The 20,716-nt window shown below is 41.2% G+C and overlaps 1 protein-coding gene across 9 annotated transcripts in view; it reads left to right on the top strand.

Annotated features, from left to right (window-relative positions):
- LOC127420519 (band 4.1-like protein 1) overlaps positions 1 to 20,716 on the top strand; it is a 97,204-nt gene that overhangs the window by 49,695 nt on the left and 26,793 nt on the right. For 8 of the 9 annotated variants that reach the window (XM_051662876.1, XM_051662880.1, XM_051662879.1 and 5 more), the window contains exons 2-8: positions 337 to 413; positions 631 to 795; positions 12,206 to 12,310; positions 14,668 to 14,710; positions 14,798 to 14,873; positions 16,662 to 16,880; positions 17,055 to 17,142. In XM_051662876.1, the coding sequence (XP_051518836.1) occupies positions 354 to 413; positions 631 to 795; positions 12,206 to 12,310; positions 14,668 to 14,710; positions 14,798 to 14,873; positions 16,662 to 16,880; positions 17,055 to 17,142 (756 nt within the window). In that variant the 5' untranslated portion in view covers positions 337 to 353. Of the gene's footprint in view, positions 1 to 336; positions 414 to 630; positions 796 to 12,201; positions 12,311 to 14,667; positions 14,711 to 14,797; positions 14,874 to 16,661; positions 16,881 to 17,054; positions 17,143 to 20,716 lie in introns of those variants that run through there. The other variant, XM_051662882.1, reaches the window with a different exon arrangement.

Below are 20,716 nucleotides of genomic sequence, written 5' to 3'. Positions count from 1 at the left end.
TACGCTCATCCTCTGGTGCCGCATGAATGTGTTGCCATTCAATTTGAAGCAGTAAGTCCAACACTGGAGGTATCCTCTCTGGCTCCGCTCAGGCAAATGGAGGATGACGCTGATGACGATACATTTATTATTCATGCCCAGTAACCCCTTAACCAATCATATGTGCTTTTAGCTTATATTGTCATGAGTATCTGGCAGTTTTACCATTTAAAATTGGTGATTAGACGGCGAAGATACTGAGACAGGCACCATGGGAATAATTGTTCCCAAGTTTGAACGCTCTGGCTGGTAAGGGTTAAAGTGTTATTAATGTTATTATTATTATTATTATTCTAGGAGCGCAAGTGATTGCCATGTCAGAGAGAGGTTCAGCTTTAAAGAATACAGCAGACGAAGACAGAAGGGGTCATATGGTGAGACTTGAATCTATAATTTATTAACTCAGAAAATATTATACAGTCTAATATGTTTGATTATGCTCTAACACATTGTATAATATGAAATTCATTTTGGCCTTCATGCTCTGCTTTTGGGCACATTCACCATGACCAGATTTCATACCAGACATTTTTTTTGTATCAACCCTGCAAAGCACATTAATAACACTACATTTTGATCCCTTATATTTAGGATCACGATTCAAAGATGTCAGATGAGCACCGAGACACAGATGATTCGTCTGAGAAAACGCCAAGTAGGATGTCCAGATCCCCACAGAAATCCTCCAAAAGACCAAAGACAGTGCCTGTGAAAGTCATATTGCTGGATGGATCTGCCTATGAGACCGGAGTGGAGGTACAGCAGTTGTTTGCATGAACTAAAACTAATTTGTGTTGTTTTGAAGAAACATGGTGCCAGGCTCTCAGCTTTTTTTTACATACTGTAATCCCGTCATGCTTTACTCTTTTGTCACATTTTGGCAATTTACTGTAGTTAAAAAATAAATCTCAGTATTTCCAGCCTTTATATATACTTTATATATTCAATATATTTAACTTCATATTTATTTGCTCTGGTGTATTGATTAATTTTTTTCACATTATTTTAGACATAGTCAAGGTTGTTTCCTGGGTGAGAAGGTGCTTGTCCAGCCTTTAGTTATGTCACTACCATGGTTTATGATTTGCTACTTGCTAGTTGGTTGCAGGTGGTATTAGGGGGAGGGACATTCTCATTCTAAAGAGCATTTGATTGTACAAAAAACTGTGTAGGTGCAAGATGAGTCATCAATATTTTTGGTCTGTTTTCCTAAAAAAAAAAAAGAAATAAAAAAAAAGACTGCAAATTTTAAATGCATATATCTGCTAAAAGTAAATTTTGTTAACATTTAATTGTATAGTATATTATCATATAGTGGGCTTTAATGCTAATAGACATGGACTAAAAGTCACAAAACTAAAATTTTGATGGTGCCGCTGAGGGCTAAATTAAAAACAAATTACTAAATCTGACTCGATACACAATTAGAATATGTGGACATTAGTGCTGTCATTCAATTAAAAATTTTAATCATGATTAATCGCATCATCTTTTTGGTTAATAGTGATTAATCACAGATTTTAAAGTGATGAAATTTGAGACTATATACAGTTTTTCCTGTCAAAATGTATTTCCACCTTTGGAAAGAAAACAAAACATTATGTTATTAACAATTTCCAAACAAATCCTTTCTCAGTATAAAGATAGAAATGCACTAAAATAGCACCAATTCAAGTAACATTAAACGTTTCCCAAAGTCTAATTGGGAGTTTGACTATCTGAAATAACTAGTCCCCACATAGCTTGCATATACATTGCAATGGGCATTAAATCTCTTAAACTCTCCTCCTCCACAATATTAATCTGCCGGTAGACTGTGGCTATCCGCTTTGTTTCATTCTGCATTTTGGTGATAGTTAAGATTTGGAGCGTTTCTGTGGTAATTAAAATATGCCTTACATAGGCTGAAAAATACATGATTTCTATCACAAGTCCCATCTGGGCTAGTTTTGTACATCAGATAGCGTTAAGAACTGAATCACTGCTGTGTGTGTTTGTGTCTATGAGTGTAATGAATCCGGGCGGACACATCGCAATGTTTCTGCACTTCCAACCATTGTTTATGCTGTATTAATGTTAAATGCATTAATCTTAAGAAAAATTTACGGGTTAAACTTTTTAAATTAATTGCATGTGTTAACGTGTTAATTTTGACAGCTCTAGTATACATATTAGAATATTTCAGAATGGGTTATATCAATATAAGAAAAACTCACAATGATATTCCTGTAATCCATGAATTTCAGTGTCTTCATTGGAATTTTACAGGCCAGCACTGCAGGTTCATCCTCCCCACTGCAGTGCTCCTGTGAATTACAGCACATGAGATATGAATGCTAGTGTGCGCCGATGGGGGGCGGGACACTCATTGATAGGTAAAAAGCCCTCCCACACTAGTAGCTCTCCAGGGAGTGCCACACACTGCTCTGAGATCAGTGCTATGTCTGCTTGTGTGCCCTGGGGGTCTACTGGCTGATGGATTTCCAGGGTTGTATCCAGATACAGTCTCCTCCGGGGTGTTATTCGGGGCTGTCTGGTAGTATGTTCCATCCGTTTACCATTACTGGTGATACAACACCTACTGAGAGAGACAGACTGTCCAATCTAAAGGTCAGAGTTTGCCTACACTTCCAGGCTTCTATGCTTTGCTAAGGGAGGGGAGGATGGGAAATCTATAATGGTGACATGCTAGTGGACCCGTGGAGTAAATAAAACTACAGCCTTTCAAAGGAGGGTTACGCTCTACCGGACGTGTGTGCATGTGTTGTTTTAGCCCCTGGCTTAAAGGGATTGTTCACCCACAAATTATAATCCTGGAGTATCAAAACTGATTTTCTTTCTTCTGTGGACCACAAAAGAAAATATTTTGGAGCTGATCTTTTCCCTACAGTGAAAATGCATGTGATTCACTCAGCCAAGTTCCATAAAGGATAAAACATCACCATAATAGTATCATAAATATAGTCCATACCACTCATGCTCTATTTTCCAAGTCTTCTGAAACTACACTTTTATGCTGACTTTATCTCCTTTCTGGAACTTCAAAGGCCTGCCTCTCTCTCTAGACCCATTGCAGTTTGCTTACCGCAACAACCGCTCCACTGATGATGCCATTGCATCTACAATACACACTGCTCTCTCCCACCTGGAAAAAAAGAACACTTATGTGAGAATGTAGTTTGTAGACTACAGCTCAGCATTCAACACCATAGTGTCCTCCAAGCTAGATGAGAAACTCCGGGCTCTAAACAGCTCGCTGTGCAGCTGGATCCTGGACTTCCTGTCAAGCAGATGCCAGGTGGTTAGAATAGGCAGCAACATCTCCTCATCACTGACCCTCAACACTGGAGCACCACAGGGCTGTGTTCTCAGCCCACTCTTGTATTCCTTGTACACACATGACTGTGTGGTAACACATAGCTCCAATGCCATCATTAAGTTTGCTGATGACACGACGGTGGTAGGTCTGATCACTGACAATGATGAAACAGCCTACAGAGAGGAGGTGCACACTCTGACACACTGGTGTCAGGAGCACAACCTCTCCCTCAACGTCAGTAAGATAAAGGAGCTTGTGGTGGACTTCAGAAGAAAAGACAGAGAACACAGTCCCATCACCATCAATGGAGCACCAGTGAAGAGACTCAGCAGCTTCAAGTTCCTGGGTGTCCACATCACTGAGGAACTCACATGGTCCATCCACACTGAAGTCGTTGTGAAGAAGGCTCATCAGCGCCTCTTCTTCCTGAGACGGCTGAGGAAGTTTGGAATGAACCGCCACATCCTCACACAGTTCTACACCTGCACTGTAGAGAGCATCCTGACTGGCTGCATCTCCACCTGGTACGGCAATAGCACAGCCCACAACCGCAAAGCACTGCAAAGGGTGGTGCGAACTGCCAGACACATCATCGGAGGTGAGCTTCCCTCCCTCCAGGAAATATATACCAGGCGGTGTGTGAAAAAACTCGGAGGATCATCAGAGACTCCAGCCACCCGAGCCATGGGCTGTTCTCACTGCTACCATCAGGTAGGTGGTATCGCAGCATCAGGACCCGCACCAGCCGACTCCATGATAGCTTCTTCCCCCAAGCAATCAGACTTTTGAACTGTTGATCTCCCATGATCAAAATACATCAGCACTGCACTTTATTACTCTTACTCTTATATCTCACACCGGACTGTCATAAATTATGTTATTATTATATTATATTCTCTCTTAACAACTTACTATCAACTGACAGCCTGAATGTTAATACAGTACAATACAACCTACTGTACATTCTATATATACTTTTTTTTTATTTTTATTGAATAATGTGTATCTATATTGTGTGTATTGTATACTGTACAGTGTATGTTATTATTTGTATATTGTGTTGTGTGTAATTATGTGTATATTAGACTTTAAATTGTGCTGTGTTAATTTGATGTTATTGCAAATTGGTATATGTCTCATCACTGTCACGACTGCTATGTTGATCGGAACTGCACCAAAGAATTTCACACACCATTGCACTTGTGTGTATGGCTGTGTGACAATAAAAGTGATTTGATTTGATCACCATTTACTTGCATTGTACAGACCAATTTTTCCCATTAATTACAGTTGAAGTCAGAAGTTTACATACACCTTTGCCAGATAAATTTAAACTCAGTTTTTCACAATTCCTGACATTTAATCGTGGAAAACATTCCTTGTCTTAAGTCAGTTAGGATCACTATTTTATTTTAAGAATGTGAAATGTCAGGGGCCTGGGTAGCTCAGTGGTAAAGACGCTGGCTACTACACATGGAGTTTGCTAGTTCAAAAACCAGAGTGTGCTGAGTGACTCCTGCCGGGTCTCCTAAGCAACCAAATTGGCCTGGTTGCTTGGGAGGGTAGAGTCACATGGGGTAATCTCCTTGTGATTGCTATAATGTGGTTCGCTCTCGTTGGGGCATGTGGTGAGTTGAGTTGTGCGTGGATGCCATGGTGGATGGTGTGAAGCCTCCACATATGCTATATCTCAGCAGTAACGTGCTCAACAAGCCACATGATAAGATGTGTGGGTTGATGGTCTCAGATTCGGAGGCAGCTGAGATTTGTCTTCTGCCACCTGGATTGAGGCGAGTCACTACACCACCACGAGGACTTAGAGCACATTGGGAATTGAGCATTCCAAATTGGGAGAAAAAGGAAAGAAAAAAAAAGACTGTGAAATGTCAGAGTCATGTGATGCCATGTGAGGATCGGATGTGTGAACGGCAAGCTCTGCGCACTTTGCTAGTTTTAATACTTTTTATGACATAAACTGGTGAGATTCGTTACACTCTGTTCCATAACTGTTCTAGGAGGACAATATGTCAAAGAATTCAAAATCCTCGGGCTCTGCAGACTTTAAAAGACACTTACTTGGAGCATGTCTGGGAGAAGTTGGAGGACATGGAGAACCGTAGCCGGCGGAATAACGTACATATTTTTGGAATCCCTGAGGGAGCAGAGGGACAGGATACGGTGAAATTCCTGGATGGGCTCTTTCCTAATCTGCTCGACATAGCAGGCCTTAAACTGAAAATCGAGCGAGCTCACAGGGTTCCTGCTCGTCGATCCGCAGAGGGAGACAGGCCCTGATCAATTTTGGCCAAATTTCTGAGATCATCCAATAAAGATCTTGTTACGCAAGGCGAGGAGTAAAGAAAGGCTTTCTTGGAAGAACCACAGCATTTTCTTGTTCCCAGACTTTGCGAATTCGACGAGAGAAGCGTGACCAATTCAAGGAATGGAAGAAACGTTTACACCAACGGAAGGTCGCTTTTGCACTGATATTCCTGGCCAAACTGAGAATAGATGCTAAGGATGGCCTTAAAACATTCACATGCCCACAGCAAGCGATGTCCTTCATAAAGTCAATGGAGTAAGCAAGTCATCTCTTTGTATTCACATTGCAGCCGAGTAGACCGGCTCACTGAACATTCGCTTGTCTGTTTGAAGATTCTGCTTGCTTTTTTTTGTGCTGATTCCACCTATTGGCTGGAGTTTATTTTGTAGAGTGTGGATGAATCTACATGCTCTTTGTGCTTATTTCTTCTGTTGGCTTGGGTTTGTTTTGTGGAATACTTGTAAAGACATTGGAGTGATTAAATCATTTGTTTGCACTCATGTTGCAGCCGAGTGGACCGGCTCACTGAACATTCATTTGACTGTTTGAAGAATCTGCTCATTCTTTTTGTGCTGGTTCCGTCTAGCGGCTGGAGTTTATTTTGTAGAGTGTCACACCTTCAGGACAGTTTTATGGAGGAAGCTGGACGCTCTGTGCTTGTTCCGTCTATTGGCTGGAGTTTGTTTTATAGATTATCTTTTGCTGTGTAATTCTGTCTCACAAAATTTGTATAGAAACACCGGACTTGAGCAATCCGATGGCAAAGTTGTCGCGGGGGTTCTCGTAGGCGTACATGGACTGTTTGTGTTTGGAGGGATGGATGTCAGTTGGCGCTGTCGTGCACGTTTTTCTTTTTTTGTTTGTTGTGTTCTGGGGGATGTTCGAGTTTTGATGGGTGCACTAATGTTGGAATTTGGTCTTTATAATCTTGTTTTTGACACACAATATATTTTTTTCTTATATGTCAAAATGTAAGATGTTAATATGAGTGGATTGTCTCTCTCCACATGGAATGTGAATGGGTTGGGGCACCCCATAAAAAGAAGGATGGTTATTTCTCTTAAGCGCAAGAAATATGATATAGTGTTTCTTCAAGAAACACACCTTTCTCTGCAGGAAGCTGAAAAATTTGGAAAGATATGGGGTTGGCATTTTTTTTATAGTGCTGGCTCGAGTAAGAGCAGGGGAGTCATTACGCTGATAAGTAAACATCTACAATTCAAATGTCTCAAACAGAGTAAAGATAAATTAGGAAGAGTAATTATTGTTTTAGCTGAAATTCAGGGACAAAGTCTTATTTTGGCTAATATTTATGCACCTAACGTTGATGATCAGGGCTTTTTAATAGATCTTGAAGGGATGTTGCAAGCCACAGGCACACCTCATGATATAATATTGGGAGGAAACTTGATCATAGTGAAGCAAAAGTGTGCAAACCCCCTAGAGCAACATTGACACTTCACAGGATGTGTAAAAATCTTGGTCTTACAGATATTTGGAGACATTTGAACCCATCTGGTATGGACTGTACATTTTTTCATCAGTCCATAATATTTACTCTAGAATAGATTTTTTTTTATATCTAAATCCCTAATTTCATCTGTCGTTGATTGCTCAATTGGAAACATCATGCCCTGGGGTGTTTAGAGGTGTTGCCACACATGAAGAAAAGGAAATCATATAGTTGGCACTTTAATGTATCCCTTTTGCAAAATCCTGAATTCCAACAAATTCTAAAAAGGCTGAAATCAGTGTCTATATGGAGACCAACTGATCCTCAGTATCCTCTGTTAGCGTGGCTTGGGAGGCACTTAAGGTGGTTCTTAGGGGCCGGATCATACAGTATGCTGCATTCACCAAAAATGCTAATTTTTTAGATCTTATGCTACAGAACTGGCTCCACTTTTGCTAGAAGATCCAAGAGAGTGTAAGAGTTACTGTTCCAATTTCCCTGATCCAGCTAGAATATTTAGTTAAAATATTGTAAAAAATGTTGGCTAACCGATTAAGTAAAGTTATGACACCTCTTATACATATAGATCAGGTGGGGTTTATTCGGGGCCACAGCTCTTCTGATAACATTAGGTGTTTCATCAATATCATGTGGTCAGTGGCGAATGATCAGACTCCGGTTGCTGCCATCTCACTTGATGCCGAAAAGGCGTTTGATATGGTAGAATGGGATTGTCTTTTTAAGGTTTTGGAAATATACTGGTTCGGGAATACTTTTATTGGATGGATTAAGTTACTTAATAGACACCCGGTAGAGGCGGTACAAAGAAATTGATTAATTTCAGATTATTTTACTCTGGATAGGGGCACCCGGCAGGGTTGCTCTCTTTCCCCATTATTGTTCTGTCTTGCCCTGGAACCATTAGCAGCCGCGATAAGAAAGGAAGATGATTTTCCAGGGGTGGTGGCGGGAGGTATGGCGCATAAGCTTTTGCTTTACGCAGATGATATTTTATTATTTGTCTCCGACCCCACTAGAGCAATGCCTGGCCTGAATTATTAATTCCTTTTCTAAGTTCTCAGGATACAGAGTCAATTGGTCTAAATCCGAAGCTTTGGCTCTGACAGTGCACTGCCCAGTAACAGCTTTTCAGCCGGGTGCCTTCCAGTGGCCTAAACAGGGCATTTTATTACCAGCAAATTTGTGTGATTTAGTTAGAGTTAATTTTGACCCCTTAATAAAAAGGTTGTCATGTGATGTGGGCAGGTGGGCTTTATTACATTTATCTATGATTGGGAAGGTTAATGTTATTAAAATGAATTGTATTCCAAAATTCATCTACCTGCTACAGTCTCTCACTGTAGATGTCCCCCTCTCTTATTTCAAGCAATTTGATAGCATAGCGAAGTCCTTTATTTGGAATGGTAAGCGTCCCAGATTACATTTCAATAAGTTACATAGGCCGATTGACAAAGGTGGGCTAGGCTTACCCAAGATTTTGTTTTATTATTATGCATTCGGTCTCAGACATTGGCTCATTGGTCGCTTTCACCTGAGAGAGCCCCTCCTTGGTTTTGTATTGAAGAGGATGTTCTTACCCCTATTTTGCCATTGCAAAGCCTTTCTATTGAACTAACTGTAAAAGTTAAGTCACACCCCATTATCTTGCATTTGCACGTGGTATGGACAAAAGTGTCCAGAGTGTTTAATTTATTTAAATGTTGCCTCGAGCATATGGATGAACCCAAAATTACGTATTAATAAGTCCCCTTTCTGCTGGTCAGAGTGAATTGTGAGGGAGGTTAATACGCTCGGTGACCTATATGAGAGTGGAGTGTTGAGATCTTTTGAAAATATGGTTCAACATTTTAGGATTCCCAGATCTCAGTTCTTTAGGTATTTACAGCTGCGCCACCTGCTCTGTACTATTTTTGGGGGTAGCATACACCCCTCTAAAGCAGCAGATACTCTGGAACTGGTGATTACTGCCTTTGGAAAAGGTCATGAGGTATCAGTGTATTACTCCCTGTTAATTCAGAGTCTGGGGGACAGAGATTCAACTTTTCTCAAGAGATTATGGGAGAAAGATTTAAACTTGGTATTGGAGGAGGGAGTGTGGGCTAGGATTCTAAAAAACGTCAAGTCAACATCTAGGGATGCAAGGGTGTGTCTGATGCAATTTAAGATTTTGCATTGATCCTATTGGACACCCTCTAGATTGTATAGGCTGGGTCTTAAAGACACACCCACCTGCTGGTGATGCCAATCAGAAGATGGGGACACAATCCATGTTTTTGGGGATGTGTTAAGATCCAAGAATTTTGGTTGAGGGTTCAGAGCTTTATGTGTGACATAGTGAACACTCAATTTTCATTTTGCCCCAGACTGTGTATTTTGGGTGATGGGGCGGTCCTGAATATAGGGTATAAATATATAAAAAGCAGGGTCCTAACCAGCGTGATGATTGGAAGACAGGAAATCCTCAGGGGATGGAAGTCGGCTGATGCGCCCTCGTTTCATGAGTGGTAGGGTGCAGGGTGGCGGCATTTGAGGAGATGGCATGTAGAAGGCTAGGGAACCTGGATTTGTACATCAGGAAATGGGGCAGCTATTTGGCCTTTTTGGAAGGCTCTCGGGAAGGAGCAGCGGAGAGAGGCTAGTGTTTTGTTTTATTTTTTATGTTTCTAAATATTTTCTTCTGTTTTATTGTCTATTTGTGTGTCTTTGTCAGTTGGCTTTTGACCACTGGGGTGCTTGTTTGTGTCGGATGGGGGTGGGGGGTTAATGTTCAGGGGGAAAAGATGTGATTTCATGTGGTTTGATTTTGCATTTTCTATTTGGTCTGTTTGATTTGCTGCATGGAATCAATAAAAATAGTTAATAACAACAACAACAACAACAAAAAAAAAAAAGTATGACAATAGCCTCCTCCCCTACCCAGTGCAGTTTACATTTCTGTCGCAGAGAATTGAATTGATTGCATAGGTACACTATTAGGTTGGACATCAGTCATAATTTTAGAAAAATATACAACATAAACTTTGACATGTTACTTGAGCTTGTAACTTAAATGTCTTGGACAGTAACATTTTTACTCGGACAAGTGAATGACCAATTTACTTGTCCGGAGGACAAGCACATGACAATGCTTAATGTCAAGCCCTGGCTCAAATGTATGCTCTAGTCGATTTTGTGTTTTGGCCATCTGTGAACTGCATTTAACTCATAAAACGTCTCATTTACCATGCTTTGTGAATGTGGCTTTTTTTCGTGCCATCACAATTCATATCTATACAACCAATGTGTTTATGATTAAATTACTACTAGAGCACAAAATTGTTTACAAGAGCACAAAGTGCTTCATAGAGCTAGCCTTTTAATGTTACTCTCAAAGCGCACCAGATTGATGCATTTAATTTTAAAATGTACAAAATATTCTTATGGGGGAGCATGCCCCCTGACCCCCATAGAGGGTCAGAGGTCCACCCATCACAGTCTCACAAAATCCTGTTGCAAACACTGTGGACTTACAAAGGTGATATATTCCTCCAAAAATCTTTGTTTGTGTTCAACAGAAGAAAGAAAGTCATACACATCTTAGATGGCATGAGGGTGAGTAAATGATGAGAATTGTCATTTTTTGGGGAACTATCCCTTTAAATGAAAGCAACACCATGTTACATTCAAGTGTTTCTCAATTAAGTTATCATTGCTTGAAGTTTTTTTAATCATTCAAGTAAACAGTCATAATAATAAAGAACTAAGTATAAAGTAAACTATGAACATTTTTAATATTTTTGTGTAATTCATATTAACAACATAATAGACGAATTAAACTCTATTAGGCTTCATTAACATTGTAATGCACAATATCTTAAGTATTAAACAAAGCTAGTTAATGAATAATTCTGCATTATTTAAATAGCTTTCACATGATCAATAATAAGGATCTGCTTAGACAGAAAGCCCTAGATGTGAACACAATAAATCCTCCTTTTGCTGATTGAAGCAAACTGTGCAATACCGACCCCAATGGCAACGTACTTTTGTTACTCAGAACTGAGTTGAAATCAGCACTCATGGATCCATCCTAATTGAGCCCTTCAGTTGCATTATGTTTGGGATAAAAATTATGAAACTGCCTTTACATACCAAATACCATTAAAAATATTGTGCTTCTGTAATTGACGGGCTTCTTGGCTAAATTAAGAGCTCTTTTTATGGTGGTACACCCACTCTCTCTCTGTCTTAAAAAAAATAACCTCATGAGAGGCCAGGGAGGCGACACACACACACACACACACACACACACAAAACCTCACCACATCTGTTGCCATGGAAACAGCTGCGCTGTATCCCTGTTGCCACGGGAAACGGGCTCCCTGGGCAGCGAATGCTCAGTGTTTCTGTAGACAGGCAAAGCCAGAGCTGGTGTCTCCAGCATGTTGCATATGCCATGCTTTGTGCAGAACTGGGTGTGGTCAGAAGGCAGCACAGATGGTTAGCTTTCTCTTATTCTGTAGGGGACTCATAATAGATACAAATACAGTATGTAAACTATACTGTCCTACAAAGGCAAAATGCTTTAACTATGCCAAAACTGAAACTGACAAAATAAAAGTTTTTGGTTTTAGTGTGGATTTTTTTTTCTTTCTCTGAATCAGAGCATAGTTGAGCTAAACCTGTTTGTCTCAAGACATATCATACTCTAGGGGGGGGGGGTATTATTTAAGATTTATGCATAATGTAAATGCTTATGTTATGTTTTAAAGATTTAGTTGTATCAGTAAGGACTTTGACATATGATTACAGTTAGACAGGGACATCTTCTACAATGACAAAAACACAAACTCAACCCCTTTTGAGACATATATGCAAATTCAGCAAAGTATTATTTAAGAGTTATGCAGTATGTAAAATACTTACAAGATCCAGTTACAACAGTAAGGACTTTTACATGTGATTTAAACAGGAAAGGGACATCTTCTACAATGAAAAATACTAAATCAATCCCTTTTTTTCCCCTTATGTTTTCTCTGTCCCTCTTCCTCTGTGTGTGTTTGTGAGTCAGAAGCTCTGCAAAGGGCAAGTGTTACTGGATATGGTGTGTGAACATCTCAATCTCTTGGAGAAGGACTACTTTGGCCTAAACTTCAGTGACACAGAGAGCCAAAAGGTCAGAATTCACCTCTTAGATCTGCCCATTGTACTATTTCTCTTATGTGGTTGGTATAAATACAGTGCTTTATTGTTAGAACAAACCCTAACTACAGTGTTTGAAGAATAAGGATTATATTTTGTTAATTATTTCAGCACAAACTGTCATTGCACAGAGACCATTAATACTTTTTGTAAATATCTTCTACCTTAGGTTTGCTATCCGTTTTTGTTGATGCAAACTTTATCCTTTTCAAGAAATGTAAGATTCAAGTCTGAAATCTCCCAGTGACCTACATTTATAGAATGTACAGCATTCCAAATGTAAACGGCAGTAGTGAAGCACCGAAAGGAAAATTGTGCTAGTTGCACTAGTACTAGTACTTGTACTAGTCTTGCTGAACACAGACAGACCCTTCTCTATTAAACAGCCTCACAGGCTCTGTACTAATATGGGAAAAAGCTTTTTATTAATGTGCTAATTACTAATAGAGCGATCGCTTCATGTAATGTGCAAATAGAATGTGCAATCGCATTTGCAATTTTTACCACAGTGTGCTTCCATTAACTCCATTGAGTGTTTTTGTGCTGTTGCACTCGTTCGTGTGGACACACACACATATTCAGAGGTGCGCGTGCTTCAATTGTAAGCAAAACCTTGTATCTTAAAACATAAGCTGCCATTTACATCTTTTCACATATAACACTGCTTTTTCTCCATGTCAGTGTTTCTGTTACTGTATTTTAAAGTAACAGTTTCGGTTCTAATTTTCACTTTCTCTCGCTAAAATTTCGGTGCATCTCTAAACAGCAGTGATGATATTATCATAATATTTGGATACTGAATTGTGATTGGTCTTGTCTTCCTTGAATATATTTAAACATTTTAGGTGCCTTTACACTAGCGACTGTCTGTTGATTCTTGAGCACAGCAGACAGAAACCGGCTCTGATGCGGCAATTCATTTGCAGAGAATTAAAGCCTAAAATCTAAGCTTACCTAAAACTTTAACACAGTTCTTTTTCTGCCTTGCAAGCACTGGCATTTCCTTCAGGACATGCACATCTATTTGGTTTAACAACTCAATATACAGTATATTCAATCCGCAGAGAATATGCTGATGGTGCTTTTTTGCTATTTGTTTTAAATGCTATAGTCTTGTCATTGATACGCCACTCCATAGTCTAATTCACTTGCTATGGATTAATTGATTGAATGTCATGGTTAAAGTGTAATCACATGGGACTCTATTGTTAGAGGCAGGATTTGATTGATAGAAGTCATCTGTGGCTCGAAGGAACTCCCAGATCTGGTTTAGCCGTAAGGACCCTGCCTGCACTATCATGGCTCATGATGGCTCTCCCAGTCTAGTTCCACTTAGCTATTTTGCCCAGTGGAGACTTTTGTGCATGTTGCTATTATCAGCAGGGTTCATACTCGGCCCAGCAAACCTGATTGACTACAGTTTGAAAGGTGAAAGATTTTTGTTTGAAAACCACATGTATCAAGCACGGGGAGCAAGACCTGCAGAGAGCACAAGGTTTGTTAGACACACTCATGCAAGTCAGTAACAGATTTGAAAAGAACAGAAAAGGAAATTTTTTCAAATGTAATGGAGAGGATTTATGTCAGAGGATGAAGTCATTTGCAGGTCAGACAGGCAGATACATATAACCAGCCTTTAAAACTGAAGTGTATAACTTTGATGTTAAGATACTTCCTTCTATCCCAGTTTGATATGCAGAGACTTCAAGCTATGTATCTATTAGTTAGACATTCATAGGTTGATTTCCTTGAAAACGGTTAACACTGTGAGGCCCTTCCATCAATGCATAGTGTTTTAGTAGCAGAGCTGTGTTTTTTCGTCAAAAATTTCAGATAATTATATGTAAAATTAGCACCAGGACCTAAAAGAGAAACACAATTTCATTCCTCCATGACAATAAAAGCTGGCTTGACTTAACATCTGTAAGCTTTTGGATGAATAGGACAATTCGAGAGTCACAGCCGTTAGTAAATACAGTTGCGTGAATGTAGCTTATTTAACATTTAGTAGTGGTACTGGTTATATATGAATGCTGGTTCTGTGAGATGTGAATGAGACAATTCTTTTCATCTCATCTGGACCGAGTTGAGCTGGAATTAAGCGTTTTTAAGTGTCACCAAGCTTTGGGTGACCTTACTGGAGTGCAGTGTATTCCGGAGATGACATTTATCTACTCTTTTAGTATTCCTGTGGCTGTGGAATATTAATGCACTGACCATTTTACAGAATATGTATGAGGTGATTGCTCTTGCTGTGGCAGAGACGCCATTGCGCCATTTGCTTATCAATGTGCTCTGCGTGAAAGAGGAATTTTTTGTTCCCTTTTTCAGAATTGGCTGGATCCTTCAAAAGAGATCAAGAAACAAATCCGTGGTAAGTGTAAGACAATAAGATATTCCAGCTTTGTGGCCTTAGTGGCCTGAGTGCACTGAATGTGAATTTGTGTCTGTTTGTTTTAAGTGGGTCCCTGGCATTTCTCCTTTGCGGTCAAGTTCTATCCTCCTGATCCCTCTCAGCTGATTGAAGACATCACACGGTAATTTCTTTGTTTACAGAAGTTAAACTACCTGGATTTAGATCTCTTGCAAACAGCCATACAGTATTTGCCCGCTTTCTTATAAAAAAAAAGTTTAGAATTTCTAGATTTTTACAATGTAAGTGGTGTTTACAGTTGCTATGTGGTTGCTAAGGTGTTCCAAGTGGTTTCTAGGTGGTTGTTTACTGACAAAAGACCCCACCCCCAAGTATCTATGATGTTCTGGTCCCTGTATATGGCTTGGGGCCCTCATTCAAGTAAGGATTTTTTTTTCCCACTATTTGATATTCATGTCAATAGCACAAACGGCACCACTAAAAATAAAGAATAGAATAATGTCAGTGTAATTTAAGAATCTGTTAAACGCTCCCAAAAACCCATCATCAGTAAACAACTTCATTCAGAATTATTCCATTTCCACTGTGAATTTTTTTTTGGTGTGCTGCACTGCTAAAAAAATCTTTTTATTACTCAGTATTTTTTTGTCTTGTTTTCTGAATAAAAATGTCTTAAAAAGTTCTTAAAACAAGATACATTTACCTTGAGCAGCAAAATAAATAGTCTTGTTTTCAGTCATGTTTATGCTTAAAACAAGAAAATAGTATTTGCCCATGGGGTTAGAAAAAATGAAATTATTTTTAGAGGGAAAGCAATTTTATTTAACCCACTTGGCAAATATTATTATTTTTTTCCATAGAATTCACAAAAAGACATGTAAATTCACTTCTCAAGTAAATGTATCTTGATTTAAAGATGTTTAGATATTTTTACTGGAAAATGAGACAAAAATACTGATTAAGAAAAATATTTTTTGTAGTGTAACAAAGGCATTTTACATGCTTTCATATTAGGCTTGATTTTCTAGGACCAATACACTTAAATCACTCACTGTAGTACAATATCGCGTACTGCATGTTAATACGCACTAAATGCACAGCCACTTTTTGCACATTAGGTTCGTTACTATCCCTTGTCAGACAGTTTTTTGTAATATGTCCTTTGTTGCTAGCAGTGCTGAGGGTAATCCAATTACAAAATAATTAGTTGCTGTAATCAAATTACTTTTTTAGTAAGTAGTGTAATACATTACATATTTAATTCTTGTAATCAGATTACTGTTACTGACTTTCAATTAATTTAATTACTTTAAGTACATTATAGGGTTATGCTTATTTTTTATATATATTATTCATGTAGAATACATGAATTATGGCCCCGTAATGAGTCATTGTGAAGGAGAAATGTGAGGTGCTGTGTATGACTTGTGTATAACTATAAACAAGGAAGAAATATTTATATTATTTTGAATTTCTTGAGCAGAAAAGTGTTTTGGAAAGTAACTTTAATATAAAGTAAATAGTAATGTGATTACTTTATTGAAAAATTAGTAAAGTAATCTGATTATAATTTTAGAAATAATTAGTAATTTTTAATGGATTACTATTTCTAAAGAAACTTACCCAACACTGGTTGCCAAGTGGTTATACTGTGTAGATATGGGCTGGTAAACTTAAGGTTGCAGGTTTGAACCCCACAAGCAAAGTTCCTTGAACAATCACCATTATGCCCTTGGGCAAGGAACTTTAACCACATTGCTCCAGGTGGATTGTCCTTGGTCGTGTGGCTATCAATCAAGATCCTCTCTTCTGATTTTTTTATTGTACAGTATAAAAATATAAATAATGGCAAGTTAGCACAAGGTGGTATAAATTGATTAAAGATTTGTGATCCCACACAAAATGTGGATGTCATTGAACAGTTTTGTTGTGTGTATGTGTATGTCTACAGGTATTACCTGTGTCTACAGCTGAGGGAGGACATACTGTCAGGTTGTTTGCCCTGCTCGTTTGTCACTCATGCTCTGCTAGGCTCCTACGCTGTTCAGGCTGAGCTTGGAGACTATGACCCAGAGGAACATGGGCCAGATTACATCAATGAGTTCCGCTTTGCCCCCAATCAGACCCGGGAGCTGGAGGAGAGGGTGGTGGAGCTTCACCGCACCTATAGGTGAGTGGAGTTCACCTGCATAGGAAGTAGTAATTAGCCAACAGATATGGGTTGCAAGCACTTAAATAGATGAAATATAGAGCAACATCTGTTATAAATATGAAAGTGTTACATTGACATTATATGAACTGGTTTCTTTATCATGGTAATCTGATAATGATGACCTATGCTCAGGGGCATGAGTCCTGCAGAAGCTGAGATCAACTTCCTGGAGAATGCCAAGAAGCTCTCCATGTATGGCGTTGATCTCCATCATGCTAAGGTGCGAGTCTGTTTCTGTGGTAAACAGTGGTAAAGACAGTAATATCCATGTTGTACAGTATATGGTACGGAATAAACTAAATGTTTGGTATGTAATTGACAGTCTGAAACTTAGTTACTTAATGGAATAGTTCACCCAAAAATGAAAATTATGTTATCATGTCATTCCAAAACCTTCCATGGAACACAAAAGGAGATGTTAGGCAGAATGTTCAAATAGCTTTCCCTACAGTAAACGTGCTTTTGTTGATTTATACTGTGAGGCACCAATAAGGACAAAAAAGTACCACATGAGACCTTAAAAGCAGCCTACTGTATGTGAATTGTGCACTATATTCTAAGCCTATATTATAAGTCTTTTGAAGCCATATGGTAGCCTTGAGTGAGGAATAGACCTCAGAAGTCAGAAGTTTACATACACTTGGTCTGAAGTCATTAAAACTCATTTTTTAACCACTCCACAGATTTAATATTAGCAAACTATAGTTTTGGCAAGTCATTTAGGACATCTACTTTGTGCATGACACAAGTAATTTTTCCAACAATTGTTTACAGACAGATTGTTTCACTTTGAATTGACTGTATCACAATTCCAGTGGGTCAGAAGTTTACATATACTAATGGGGCTTTTCCACTGCACGGTACAGGTCAACTTGACTCGACTCTGCTCGCTTTTGGGGGTTCCCTATCTGTCACTCACTCGACGTTGTGTCAATGTAGTGACACTAGGGGTCGCCCTTGGGAGCCCCGAACACCTCTGATCTCTGAAAAAAGGCCAATGGGAATTGGCGAGTGGAATTTGCATGGCACTCTACCGGACTTACGGGTATAAAAGGAGCTGGCTCACAACCACTCATTCAGATTTTCTCTTCGGAGCCGAGCGATTGTGTTCAGCGAGCTGAATTACTCTGCCGATCCATTCACCTCTAAAAGCTGTTGGATTTACGGCACATTACAGCGGCTTCTCCTCCTCTTGCACTGGTGAAGTGCAGAGAACGCCCCTGGGCGCTTCAGCAGCTAAAAGAGTATATTCTTCCTACTAAAAGAGTATATTTTCCCTTCTAAAAGAGTGTCATTAACGGAGAGCGTCTTTTTAAAGATGCCTCTCGGTTTGTGTGTATTTCCTGGTTGCGGTCGTTACCTCTCTGCTTCCGATGGCCACGATCGCGGTCTTACGCGCTTGGGCGCTGCCCACGCGGAGACAGCGTTCGTGGATGGGTCATGTTCTCACTGTGAGAGCGTGACCATGGCAACGTTGCGGTCGCGGTTTTTCCTTTGTTAGAGGGAAAGGCCACCCTAGCGGCTCCCCACCTCAGTCCTTCTACCTACGGGTTTGAGGCTGCGTCGGTTAGCACTGGGTGCAATTTGGGGACCCCAATGGGAGCCACTCCGCCGGGTAACTTCCCACGGACCTCCCATTCCCCAGTACGCTCGTTTGCCCCGCTGGGTTGAGACTGCCGGCTCGTCTCAGGGCAAGTTTGCGATCTCGTTTCGGCGCTCGCAAAGTGGATGAGCTCTCGATTGCAGCATCGGAGAGCGGGCTGTCCAGTCTGACGCTAAGAAATCGACTCCTACCTTCGGGTGTGGTCGCCCAGTCGCAGCCTGACACGGGCGGCTTCCTTGGCTGACTGGGGGTACTCGGCGATTCCCCAGGTGGATAAGGTGGTTGCGGTGCACCTGTGCCCGCAAAACGCCGCCACCTGGCAGGGCTGCCTGAGACCCCCATCCAACGCCTGTAGGGTTACGTCGTCTCTGGCGACTAAGGCCTGCTGTGCCACTGGACAGGCCGCTTATGTCCTGCACGCCATGGCTCTCCTACAAGTGCACCAAGCCAAGGCGCTAAGAGAACTGCATGAGGGTAGTTCTGACCCGGAATTGATGCAGGAGCTGTGCTCGGAGACTGACCTCGCTCTACGGGCAATGAAGGTCACAGCGCGGACTCTCGGGCAGGCGATGTCCACCCTGGTGGTCCAGGAGCGCCACCTATGGCTCAACTTGGTCGAGATATGCGAAGCTGACAAGGTGTGGTTCCTTGACGCCCCCGTCTCCCAGGTCAGCCTGTTCGGCGACACCGTCGAGGAATTCGCCCAGCAGTTCTCGGCGGTGAAACAGCAGACGGAGGCTATTCAGCATATCCTGCATCGGCGAGGTTCAAGACCTCGCACATCGTCTGCTCTTCGCCAAGGGCGTCCTTCTGCAGCCCGCAGGAATCAGATGTCACCTGTCTCATGGCTGGCCGCCAAGAACCCGAGGAAGGCTTCGAAGTGCCCACCGCAGTAGACGTGCTGTCATGACAGGTTACGCTCAGGGGAGAGTGGAGACTCCACCCCCAGGTGGTCCAGCTGATTTGGAGTCGATTCGGTCAAGCGCAGGTAGACCTGTTTGCTTCCCGGGAGTCCTCCCACTGCCTGCTCTGGTATGCCCTGACCGAGGCACCCCTCGGTATAGATGCGCTAGCACACAGCTGGCCCCCGGGACTACACAAATATGCGTTTCCCCCAGTGAGCCTACTTGCACAGACACTGTGCAAGGGTAGGTGCTCCACATGTGCTGGTTCCCCATAGGTGACCCCATGTGATATATCTTCCGCTAAATCGTTTCCCTGTCGGTAAACTGTGTCTTCCTTGGGCAGAGGTTCCTCTGCCCCCGGACACTGTGTTTTTAGAGCTCCTCCCCCCTTGGTCATTAAAACTCGGGGTGTGGTCTTCCCCTTGGGAGTGACATCCCCCCCCGATGTAGACACTTACGGCCCCCAGTTGGTAAACAAATTCCACTCTTTTTGGGGAGAAAAAAAGAGGAAAAGAGGCCACGGCTGGGCTAGCCTGTCCCTATTTTTTGGGTAGTCGACTTGTCCCCGAAGGGATCGTTCGATGCTCATAAGAGCTTCGGGGGAGGTTACGTGACGGCCTGGTGCGCTGGCTACGAGGCACACAGCGGTCTGCCTGTCTCGCACTGCCAGTCCACGTAACACAGTTCAGTCATTGTGGCGTTTTGTATAGGGACCACTAGTGTCACTACATCGAGTGTGTGACAGGTAGGGAAAGTCTGGGTTACTTTCATAACCTCCGTTCTCTGATGGAGGGAACGAGAGGTTGTGTCCCTCTTGCCACAACACTGAACTACCTGCTGAAATGGCTGGGACCTTGTTTCGGCTCCTCAGCTTAAAACCTGAGTGAGTGGTTGCGAGCCAGCTCCTTTTATACCCGTATGTCCGGGGGAGTGGCATGCAAATTCCCTCACCAATTCCCATTGGCCTTTTTTCAAAGATCAGAGGTGTTCGGGGCTCCCAAGGGCGACCCCTAGTGTCACTACATCAACACAACATCTCGTTCCCTCCATCAGGGAACGGAGGTTAGGAAAGTAACCAGGATGTTTTCCACTGTGGATAGTACCTGGTATCTGATACTTTTTTTAGTACTACCTCGATCGAGGTTCCAAGCGAGCCGAGCCGATACTAATTGTGACGTCAGATCACTGATTGGTCAGAGAGAATTGTCACTACCAGCGTCACTGGATTTGTGACACGGGACATCAACCCACTTGTTTTAAAGTTAGCAACAGCGACAGCAATATCA

This window comes from Myxocyprinus asiaticus, chromosome 29, assembly GCF_019703515.2.
Source record: "Myxocyprinus asiaticus isolate MX2 ecotype Aquarium Trade chromosome 29, UBuf_Myxa_2, whole genome shotgun sequence".
Taxonomy (NCBI): Eukaryota; Metazoa; Chordata; class Actinopteri; order Cypriniformes; family Catostomidae; genus Myxocyprinus; species Myxocyprinus asiaticus.
This window is presented reverse-complemented; position numbering and strand designations above follow the sequence as displayed.